General features: G+C 39.7%; 1 protein-coding gene across 1 annotated transcript in view; it reads left to right on the forward strand.

The window, feature by feature from the left end:
* Positions 1-12,587, forward strand: part of macrod2 (mono-ADP ribosylhydrolase 2) — a gene marked incomplete at its 3' end in the record, with an annotated part of 305,651 nt that overhangs the window by 261,893 nt on the left and 31,171 nt on the right. Inside the window, exon 6 of the mRNA XM_023400106.2 lies at positions 5,808-5,929. Within this exon, the coding sequence (XP_023255874.1) occupies positions 5,808-5,929 (122 nt within the window). The remainder of the gene's footprint in view (positions 1-5,807; positions 5,930-12,587) is intronic.

The following is a 12,587-nucleotide window of genomic DNA, read 5'->3' on the forward strand; positions in this document are numbered from 1 at the left end:
ACAACACAAAGCACCTTCTCCAGAAATATCCCATGCCCTGCCATCCCAGCCAGCTGCAGTTCACTTTCCCCAGGGACCCTTTTCATAACAGACCCAGCATTAATTTTGATGGTGCTTTTACTGATATTATTATGCAAAGAACCTTTTCTCTTAATTAGGAAACTATATATAACAATATATTTAAATTGAACCAGTGTTTTCATTGTGCTGTTCCACCCTTAGAAATGGGAATTAGATAGTGACTGAGCTAACTATTGACTTAAAAATAATTTGAAAACGGCTCGGCCACCACAGTGAAATCAAGAGTGCAGTGAATACAGTGCAGTTGCTGATTTTCAGCATCAGTCATAGAACTTTAGAGGGACACTTAATTCTATTACCAAGGCCCTCACAAACTAATAAGCCTATACAGTCCACTCTCCATACAAAATCTGGCTTAACCCCTAATAATGGTGACTACGTTTAAATTCAGTTCTGGCTGAATTCCTCAATTAGCTGTAAGTCATTACGTGCTTTGTTGATTCTTAAGTGTAGAAGGTAATTGCCATGGGCAGCACAAAACCGGTTTGATTATTATCTGATAGCTCTTGTGAATTATAATAGATGAAGCTCCCATATCTAGATATCTGTTTGGTACTCATGCTGTTGATACTGTACTTCTAGGGTTGTTTGCAAGAATGTGAGAATTCAGGAGTGGCCACACTATAGTAAACGTGTTCAAGCATTTTCAGCCTTTTGGAATTGTTATTACGTGGAATGCTAAAGCCTCCAAGTCAGTACGGGCAAGTTAAAATGAAAGATTGATTAGGCGGTGGAGTGCTGGTCCCTCTCTGAAATACCACAGCACTTCTCTTCTAAATGAAGTCTAGATATTTCAAAAGAGTTTTTAGTTGCTAAGAAAGTGGCGTCTTTGAAGTGAGCATGTCCCCTTGGTAGTTATTCCTCAGCTTTCCCAGAGCTGAGGAATATTTTATTAGGCTCATCTAAGATGTTCACACACTTGCTCTACACTTGGTGTGTTAAGGGGTCATTTTGTGTCCAGTCCATCCTGAACAGCCCAGACATCCTGAAAATCACTTGCCACTAGAAATGTCTCGCTCAGAATTTTTTTTTCATCTTATTTTTTGCTTTAGGTTTTCCTCCTGATCTGAGCTTTTTACTATTAAGAATGTGCCAATATTGAGTCCACATGTGATATTCATATTTTCTTACATAATGCAGCCGTACAGTGCAAAGTTAGCCCCTTGCAATTTGAAGGAATATGTCAAGATATTTTAGACATCTGAATAGGTCTGTATAACGAAATTATAGCTTGCATTTAAGTTTTCTAATGGTTTCCTATAGTGTTTTGTATAATATCCTCAGCATTTTTGTATATGTCAATCTGAAACAGTCTTGAACAGGTCATGGACATCTTACCTTTTTTTCCAGCATGAACAAGATGCTCTAGTGCAGTTTTAAACCAAGACAGAGACAATACCACCCTTTTTTCTTTTCAACCAAAATAGAGCTTTGGTGCATCTTCTGAAAGTGAAACTGTGAAATGGATCAGTTCTACATAATGTGTCTTTCCCATGCACGTTCGCTGACTGAACCAAACCAAATTTTTGTCACAATGTAATGTGTCGATTATTAACATTAATTCTTATTATTGTCACCAGCTTCCCTGTGTGGTGGTTTCTAACGTTCAACAGCGGTTTACAGTTATTAGGGTTAGGAGAACAACACGATCACGCCCCGAATTAAATTTACTTCTGGTTTACACAAAGTTTTATTATCAGTCTGACTTGAGAAGTGCATGTGAGAATTATGTCTTACACTTGCACTTGTGTTGTTATCATAGCACTCTGTACCTGATGGATAAATATTTAAAAGCATCTTTTCCGTTATACAGTTATTTGCCTCATTATTCTCCAGGGTCCCTCACTGTTACAGAAATATGACGCCCTCCCTTACAAACTGAAGGAAAAGATAAGTTGCACACTCTGGTGCTTAGGGTATTCAAGCAAAGGCTGTGTGGATTCTGAATTTTGTGTCTTTTTAATTGTATTAATGCATTTTTGCGGTCATTTCTTTCAAGGCTGATTGAACTCAAAAAACAGTAGAAACATCAAAAGTAGTTTCTATAACATATGTATGCATAAAGCTGTTTTTTTTTTTTTGCTTGAATAGGATTTGAGAATATGTCACCAAATAAGTTGTTTGTGTGATAGTCCTGAATTTAAAAAAAAAAAAAAGATAAAAAAACAACAATTTTCTGTTGACTTTGCAACTTGCTACATGTTTCTCCATTTCAGTTCTTTTTATTGACTCTCTAGAATTGATGGGAGAAATGTGCTAATCAGGGTACATTAGAAGTCCACAACAGGCAGCATAATGCAAGCACTATGGCATATTTCCTCCATTCAAATGAAAAAGATTGAAGACAATTAAAAGACTCTGCAGTCCCTCTGTTAAAAGTTAAATGTAGTTTATAGCATATCTGTCCATGCTGAGTGGTCATAGTAACAGAGAGGATAAACATTCAAACATTCTGAGGGAAGTAGTTAGGTCATGTTTCCCTCAGTATTGAGTGTCATCACACCACAATAGATATGGTCAGTCAATACGAGTGTGGTTGAGTCCTCACACCTTCAACTTTTATTTTTATAAAGAATAAACTTGCGAGATTATTTAGTTTTGTTGTTGGTTTTGTTTGTTTGTCTTTGCAGAGCCTATAGGCTCACAGGGAAAGAATACATGGTTTGAATGGCAATCATCAGTCTTTTCTTTTATTGACCCTGTAGCCCCAAGCAAGGGACTGCAATAAACAAATCCAGTGGACACATTGGTGGAAAAGCTGCAAAAAAAACATTGCTTGGAATGAAGCTCATTAACTAGTGGTGAAATTGGCAAGGCGACGGTCTTGAAGGAAGTGTGTGCAGCGGGGATTGATAAAGAATAGTTCCTTAATGACTTATTTTGTATGCTGAGAGCAAACTAGATGCTCTACCATGTCTAGTAATTTAGCCTCTGTAGTTCTGTTCTGTTTCTTTACAGGTTAATGTCGACATTACAGGCCTTTTATTTCCTAGTCATCTCCATATTTCTTTATTTTTCACAAGTGAATTCCTCTTTTTCATTTTTGGTGTGAGGATTTGAAATTTTCCGATATTGACTGACTCCTTTCCTCTCAACATACAAAACAGAGCTTCCCTTTTACATATTTCATCAGGACATTTCTCTTGATGTTTTCTGCATCCGTTATCATCCCTGCAATCAAGCCCAACCCCCGCATTGCAAGAGAACCGCTAGTAATCTTTTCAGCCCCTCTGAGATAGAGATTTATGTGCCTCTTGTTCGAAGGTTGCACAGAGATAATGATAAACATATGTCGGTATGTGTTTCTCAATAACGAAAAAACACTGATACACTTAAATGTGTCTGTCAGCTAATGGATATAAATTATAATAAAAGCTGAGGGCTTCCAGGAGAAAAACAACAATGATGATAAAGACCCATGTTGGATGGATTATCTGCCAGAGCTTTTCAAACTCTTATTGCAAAGAGCATCTTTGTATAATTTATGTATTAAAAAACAGTGTGGTCATAAATAATCATTTCCTCAGTCTTCAAACACTGAAAAATCATGTATTTTCATATATTTAGAGCATTTTCCTGAAGGCAAGAGTATCTTCAAGGTTAACCTGTCTATAGCTAAAGCACTATACTGACGAGGTTAAATTTGTTCGTATTACTAAACTAATTATTTAAATTTGTACTTAGGTATCTCTGCAGAGGACTGGACTAGATTTTTTCAGTAGATACAAGTCTTGAAAATTATGATTAAAAAAAAATCCTGATAATTTTACTGCAGCTTAATGGCCTGTAACATCTCACTGCAAATAATCATTGGATTGTTTTGGGTCTACAAAACAATTGTGCCGTTCGTCTGAACAAAATAAATAACCTCAATTCCTCCAAGTCCAAGGGTAGAGGGGTCATTTGTGTTTAAGTTTACAGAGATATTGAAGCAGCTGTTGGAGGGTTTTGAGCTCTACCGCAACTGACTGTCCTTCCTGTAATATCCCTCCTTAGTTACAAAGTGAGATATGTCTTTCGCCTTACAGAAACACAGCTGTATAAATATTTATTTGATGTGGAAGTTGTGAGGATGCGAGTAGAGACATCGGTACTGGTGAGATAAGAACTGTTTAAAATTTCATGAATTCACCAGTAGTCAGGTTTTTGGCGCTTACCCACACTCTAATTGGCGTGTTGCCGTTCTTGTAGTGAAAAACTTCATGAATTATGCACAAAAAACAACTCACCACGTGTCCCATTATAACCACATTGTGCTATGCAATTTTCAGCCTGCTATTCTGGAAAAAGACAATACTTCAGACAGCTCCATTCTCATTACAGCCCAACCTCAGCCTGGCTGGGGATCACTCAAACCCCTTGTTTCTTAACTTTCCCAAACACAAAATCTCCCCCTTTGAGCAATACCAGTGAAAGCCACTTGATTATAGCAGTTCCCCATGCATTTTATCATTCTGACCTATTAAGCAACCAGACATACAACTAGAGAACTAAATTTAATCTATAAATGATTTATGGTGAAGTGGAGTAGTAATATGGCTTACATTTATTCTGTGGGAAAGTGAAGCTAAGTGTTTTACATTAGAAGTAAATGGTGAGGTTATGTGTAAGAAAACACATGAGGTTAGAGCATTTTAAAACACAGGCTGTTTGGTTGTCCTTGCATGTCCCCACCTGAACCAGGTCTGAATTCTCAGTAGTCATACTTAAACAGGGTTTAATATTTCACTGCACAGAAATGCAGACTTGATGTGTTAAACTAAAAATGTATGAGTCATGCTTGATCTATATTTGATGGGCCATGAATTGAGATTTACCAGCCACGGTTGCTGAATGAAGTAGAAGACATTTATTTGGACTCTGAAACTGACTGCTTTTAAATAAACAGAAAAACATGCATCAATCATGGCTTCATGGCTTAAAGTTCACAGGATATTGCACCAAACCTTAATGAACTTTTTGAGGAATTATCAGGTGTACATAGTAGCATATTTTCATACACATAGAGAAGTGTTATTACTGCAGTCATTGATATTTGCTCTCTTATTAAAAAATATTAATTTCCTTTTTACTGTGTCATTGAATGCGACACCTGTGGGGAACCACTCTGCAATGATCTGTGGGTGATGCAGTAGTTCTTGTGTGCTGATTTTGACCTGTCCTGTCCACCACTGAGAAGGCCAAGGGTAGTTAGGAAGAATGCAGAAGATTTCTGTCTCTGTCAAGTCACTGCTTACATTCTCTTATTTTCCTGTCATCAATCCTATGATTCAATTAAGAAGCTGCATTCCTCAGTCTGGGCATGCCAGACAAGGAGACCAATGATTGACAGGTAAAGACATTACTATGCGAAGGGAAAGAGAGTACAGGGAGAGGTATGAATATTTGAGTAGATGGCATAAAAGAATCTTGTAATTGATTTTCTATCTAAGCTGCCGTTTCATTTACTGAATAAATGCATTCATTTCAGACAGTGGGTTGTTATTGCTGTACCCTTTGTCTCATTGTGAGGACGAACTTTATCGTATTTTGTATTTGATGATGATTTTGCAGATTCTGAAAACTTTGGCTCAACTGCTCAGCTGCATGGCAGACAACTAAAAGGTTTTACAGCATTGTACTTATCCCCAGGCTCCATTGCACTACTAGAAATACTGCCAACCGTGTAACCTTGCCAGAAGTAGGCTGTGCTGAAATGAGCTTTGTGTGTTGTCCCCTTCCGACAGATGTGATCCACACCGTGGGCCCAGTGGCCAGAGGTCATGTGGGCCCTACCGAGACCAATGACCTCACATCCTGCTACCAGAACTCCCTCAGGCTGATGAAGGAGCATGGCTTGAGCACTGTGGTGAGTACAGTACGCTAACTCACACTTATCTGAGGAGAAATTTGTCTCTGTTATGTGCAGCTTGAAAGAAATAAATTATATGCTTCTGTGTTTTTGTTTGACAGTGAATAAGCCTTCAGTGAGAAAAGCTGTTTTTGAATTTTTTAGGAAATTGGGAAAAGGTACAAGAACAAAAGGATTTAGCATCTTTCATTTTAGATACAGCTCTGAAAAAAACCTTAATCTTCTTTATTTAAACAAAAGCAACAGAGAACACAACAAAATGGTAATGTTTCATGTTTGTCAAATGAAGGCTTTTCATGTAGACCACTTTGGCTTGTGATTAAATGAAAGGCAGGTCTTGGTATCCACTTCTCCATATTGCCACAATGAATAACTACGCAGGTTTTCCTTTGTCATTGTTCGGGAAACCATTTTAAGGTTGGAAAATGGTGACCTTGCTTAAATTCTGCAAAGGCTTTGATGTAAATGTGCCATTTATTCTTTTTTTATTTTCAAGAAATTAGCACCAGAAAGTATTTTCAGATGTTTTGATTCTTGGGTATGTCTCCGCCACCTCTTCAAGAAGCATTTTCATCTTGAAAACACATAAAAACACAAGGTTTAGTTAATTGTTGCTGAATCATAAGGGCTTTATATGAAACAATACCCACAAAATACCCACAGCTGGCAGCAGGCGATCATTCACACACTCTCCCAGCTTCTGGACTGAATGTTTCAGTCTGGTCCATGTGATATATGGATTTGCCCTGCCCACAGAGGGTAAACAAATCAGTATCACACCAAATAGCCACAAATCACATTTTCTGCACCAACCTACTGCCAATCAATGGAAGTACTTACCAATAGAGAGAGGAGACATAGATGAGTGCCAGTTTCATTAAAGATAATTGTAAGAAATTCCTGCTCTAGTGGCAACTTATTATAAGTGCAACGGACACCTCTGGGTAGGAATTAAATGGATTGTGACTGAAGTAGTTATGGTAAGTGTTTTGAAGTTATATCAAAATCAGCAGCATGCCTGCTGATCTTTAAACTTCCCTAATAACTGTTGTGTCCACTAAGATATGATGAGACACAATGATACTAATTACTTTAGACTGTCATTTGCACAGTGGAATAATTTACTCTGGTGGGCTTGAGGCGTCACCGGGCCTTCTGGGCCTCAATGCAGGAACCAGCTTGTCTGCTTTGCTTTGTTTCTGGCACATTACAGAGATTTATTTAGTTTAGGCCTATCTCTTGATTTATTTATCCAATAGTCTATATATTTATAAGAGACAGAGTTTCTGTTTTTACAGGGAGCAGGCTGGATCCTGTCTGATGTATTTATACAGCTGAGAAGGCCTTCAGTGAAAACAGTGGTGTTCTGCGATGGACTGGCCTTGTAGGCTGAACCTAGACATTACATTATCTTAGCCACAGTCCATTTCGTCTCTCCTTGCTGCAAGGACAACAGAAAACCTTTTTACCACAAGTAAAAGGGAAATAGCTGTTTCTTTCTTCAAGCAAGGATGTGGCCTTGATTTGGTTTACTCTAGCCTGCCTTGATATGCAAGACTTACTCTAAGGCTCTAAGGGTTCTCTGGTCCCAATTCTTTGTTAACAGACAGTCTTGCAGTCTCTTGGTGCAGAGCACAAAGAGTCCAAGTTTTTGGTTAGCTGATCAGCACTAAGCTCATTTTGACTCATCTGAAAGGGTCTCACTATGAGCTTTGCTATGTGAGAGAAACAAGAGATCCCACGGAAGACGGGCTCCCCGCCAAGTGGGTCTACAAAGTGGGCGAAAGAGGGGTGCTACATTTAGGAATCCTAGACAGCTGGCTCACTAATGGGGATTCCAAGGCATTATAGAGGAATAGGAGTCAAAACAAAGCCTAACACAAAATAAACTTGAGCATGAAAGATTAAAAAGAAGCAGAGCCTGGTAGTTAATCCCTGTTTCTTAAAGCTCAAAGACACCCTTTAGGCTATGAAACAGTACAGCTACCACAGTCATCACATCAAAATCTTCTTGTGACTGTAGCATGTCAAGACAGAGAGTTTACAGGCAATACTACTGAGTTTCAGCACTGAATTGCATTTCCTTTACCTTAGGGTAACTCACTGTGTATGACAGAACATTTACTATTATCCCCAGCAGTCAGAAATTTGATAGAAGAGCTTTTCCTGTCCCTAAGTAATGTTGCACTGATTCATAGCTCCACTGGGGCAGAACTGGGGAAGACAGAAAATGTGACTTTTAGACAACCTAAGGCGATTCCTGGCTGAGTTTTGGGGTTGTTTCTGAGTTTCTAGGTTGTATTCTTACCATTACCATAAAATAACTCATTGGGAAATAACAGCTTGAGTGAATGTCCATAAAGTCTATAAAGTCATAAAGTCTCCATTATGGGGCAGCTCAGACAGTGGCTCATGAGGGCATTAATATCAGACCCCTGTTTCCTTGTTTTAGTTTTGAGAGATAATTGGGTAAAATTTCTTGCTAAGTTATGCAAACTGTCCAAGGCCTCTTGTCTTTTTAGATAATGTTCAACAAGGCATTAAATGTTGCATAAGAAAAAAATAACCATCTCTACACAGCACTGTAGTGGCTTATTGTTTATCTAAAGTCGTAAAACTCATGCTGGACTTTTTGCCAAGCCCATATTGGCTGAAATGTAAAGGCAGATGTGCACATTTTGTTTATATGACTACCCATGGCCCACAGGGCAAACTGTAAGTATTGGATGCCGTTCTAAGCTTTAGTGAGGGATGGCCTTCAGATGAAAAATGACGATCAACCTGAGCCAGGAAACCTGCCGTTTAACCCCCACACTGTAGTTGAGAGCTATCTGGAACAGTCCAGACTTTAACACCCTCACTCTGTCTTAGTCTCTGGATAAAATCAGATGGCTGGATGGCCTGCTGAGTTGTGTTTTCCAAATCATTTGGCAGCAGTGCATGCTGGAAAGTTATAGCGTGTATTTATGCCCATGTGCATACATACACTATGTCTTTTATGTGAGTTCTTCCTTTGGCATATGTGAATGTGCCACTGTTTTTGCAATGTTCTTTGCTCATTTCTTCTCTGCCTAGTGGGCTCTTACGCTTCAGTGCCCCCCCCTCTTTTTTTTTCTTTTTTTTTCTTTTTGGGTGCGGCTGAAAGAGCAGCAGGCTGTCACGGCTCCCTGGGCTCTGACTGACCACAGCCCACAGCCAGAATGCCAGCATTGCCGGCTGGGCTTTGCAACATCACACAGGGGAGCCGTGGGAGCTGTGCAGCCTGTAAGTAGAGTTGCAGCTCTGGGCTGATGAGCAGCCCGTTGTCAAACAGCCCCCTCCTCTGCTCACTGCTTGTTATACTACAGTATGTTGTGTGCCTTTAAAGGAGGCTCAGGTGACGAGCCGAAAAGGAAATACAGCCAGGAAAATAGATTTTTGGTGGATTGATTCTAGACATGAATTGTGATAATAACGCTGCATTGCCGGTCAGTACGATTGAAGATGCTCTAGCAGACTTCCAATATTTGCTTGAGCTAGGACATATTAAATATGTCTAATCATGGTTGCACTGATATATGAACCATGCCATATTGTATTTGGAAAGTTTCAATGGACAACAGACAAAAAAAAAATAATTCCTGTAATTAGTTTGTGTGTTAAGGTGGCATGCAGTGCTGAAAACATGCATATTCGTTACCACTGAGTGAGACCTGACAATCACATTATCTTGTGATTGAAAGAATCATTTCTTGCATCAACGATTGGGTTTTTAGTATCTGGTGAAGTTTAATTATTCACCTGTGTGTCTGTGCATTTTAGCGATGCACTCTTGGGTATGTGTATACTGTATCTGTGTACAGTCAGACCCTGGGGGACCTCCTCACTAAAGAGCTGAAAAGCCATACAGTACATGAGGCCGAGAAGATGGTTAATGCAGGTCCCCTGTCTTGGTTAGTCATGGAAGGCTGTTCAGATTCTTCCCCGGAAGCAAGTGCAGCATCTGTCAGGCAGAAACAGACAGACTGTGTGGAGGGGGACGCCACCATCTGGAAGCCATTCAGCCTTACTCTGTTTCGTTTTAGAGACCATATTAAACAACCCTTAGACTGTGACCTTTTAGAATAAAAGAATAGCCATGTTTACCCCAAACATCATTATTGTTTCATTTAATTTAGCCTTCCTTTTGAGTCTTTGGGGAGTGTTTGGTTGAGACGAAATAACAAGCATTTCAGTCTCAAGGGGATATGGCATCAAGATACAGCGAGCAGTTTAGTTGTTGACTAATGATCTTATGGCCAACTGAGCCTCCTTTTTGTTCCTAATTTGACGCTGACAGGCCACAATTTGATGCTTTCCGAAACTATCTGTCATTAAGCTATTTCTGGCAGCACGCAGTGGGCTGGCAGCTGTCAGTGTGGACAGTGACAGGGTCGCAGACTGCATTTAGTGGCCTCCTCTCTGACTCCCAGGCAGCCCTGGAAGTGTTTTGTAGTCATAACACACTGGCTTTGAGGAGATCCAGCAGGGAAGCCACAAATTGCCCGTTGAGAAAAATGCTGAAAGCCAAGTGGATTGGAGATGAATGGTGTAGAATGATAGGATTAGCCACCCTTCTCTGTGGGCTCATTCCAAGGCTGCTAGGAGCATTAGCTTCCATTCCTTTTGCCCGACAGCGTTCCCAAAAAGCATAGCATAGCCCCTACGAGATGATCTGTTTGACATGACAAGGACAGCAAGTGAAGAACAAAGGGATAAGCTACCATGCCCCGAGGTGTCTTTGAGAGAGACAACACACTGAGCTTTGGGTGGCAAAATTGACTTAAATCTCGTCTTACATTGTGTTTTGGCCGACCATTTTTAAAGCACCTCCTCTGTCCTCAGGAATAATATAAGATACGCTATAAATAACTTTTACTGTTCCACCTTTATTAATGTAGGTCATTGGTGATATTTGAAAATGTGTTTTTACTGCTGTCTTTAAGTGGACTAGGGGGTCTTTGTCATTATTTATGTTTCCAAATGCCACCATATCAAACTTAACAACTTTGTACTCCACCCTATTCCATCTTGGTATGCCGACTCCCCAAGTGATTAATTAATTCTCATTTATGTACTGAACAGATCGTGTGCAAACTTTTCCTCTATCCACTTCTCTCCCCTTTCTCATAAATTATTGTCCACAAGTGCAAGCGACTCCAGATTTAATTATATAATGGCTGAGAGAAGTATAGAGGGTTGATTGTGCATGTACTTGGCTTCTGATCATAGCAAAGTAAACTGTGCCATTAATTGGGATAGAAGAATGAGAGGCTCCCCGCGGATCTGCTTACAGAACGCAGTTGGTCTTTTGTCTCTATATCACACAGTATTTCATTTAGTTCCTACTTTGAATTCCTCTATAATAGAATCCAAGATCTTATTCTTTATGACAATATTTGGTGAACTTAATTTGCAGCGAACTGCAGGTCAGCTGCACTTATGTAGTGAGGAAAAAAGATGATTCGAGTAGAGTATATTTTTAAGATTCTACCAAATAGCAGTTTTTAGCAGTCTGCCTCTTCTGCCATACATCTTTGGCTGCTGTACTATGCAGCATGCACCTGTGCTTTATAAAGATAAAGCCCCATATGTCACAGAAGAGTATGATGGCTAAATGCTGTGACAGAGAGAGATAATACTAAAACTACTTTCCTCTAATGTCAGGTGAATGTGTTTTTCTTAAACCCATCTTTTTGTCTCACATCTAAAAGTGAGAATATTGCCAGTACATTTTTATTGCCCCTCTCTGTGCTAGGAGATATTGTTTATTTATAAATTTGAAATTTACTCTGTTCTACCTGGGTATAAATTGTGCCTTCTAGCAGTGTTTATCACAGTGTTAATCCAACTGGAGATCTAGAGTAAAACCAGACACCTCACTCAAATGAGAGGAATAAAATCCAGTACAGAGGATTTCACCGGGTGTCATTCCCCAATCAGTAATTACCTACAATATGTGATTATAACCCGGCCCTGTCTGTGGCCAGTGGTTGCTCGTAACCCACTTCCACATACAGTACCTGCATGCATCGACAAAGGTTAATTAGAGTGAAGCTTTCAAAAGGTCACGCCACCATTTAAATTAGTCAATGCTGTTTGTCTGATCCGAGTCATTGGCAACACTAGGCCAATTAGATCCAATTACACTGATAGTGCTTGTCGTGGTCTGCCACCTAGTCTAAGTTAATGACCACTGAAACCCCAGTTACCCCAGTGCCCTGATTAGGAAAGGAGGAAACCATGGCAGGAGGAGGAGCTTCAGGTCTGGGCCCTGCTACATCATCTTCCCTTGACATTCCCCTCACTCCAGAGAAGACTGCCAAACTTCATGCGAGGTGAAATATTAGGATATGTAAAATGTGACATTTCTACACACCTCGAGAGGGGTAATCACAGTTGATGGGGATTGAAGCAGTAATCTCCAGAGTGTCCATGTGGAGTGGGCTGATGTGAGCATGCCAGTGTCTTGATTACAAGCACAGGAAGGCCATAGCAATCATCAGAAAGACTAAACCCTGTCTCCCACAAAGGCTACTCTACCTAGATGTTCTGTGAGGGAAATGGCAGCAGTTTCATTCTAGATTAATGTGCTCTGACAATAATAAAGGCTCTTCAAATAATTTAAGTACTAAAG

Source organism: Seriola lalandi, unplaced genomic scaffold, assembly GCF_002814215.2.
Source record: "Seriola lalandi dorsalis isolate HSWRI2012SDOR001 ecotype SW California unplaced genomic scaffold, Sedor1 jcf7180002052131, whole genome shotgun sequence".
Lineage (NCBI taxonomy): Eukaryota > Metazoa > Chordata > Actinopteri > Carangiformes > Carangidae > Seriola > Seriola lalandi.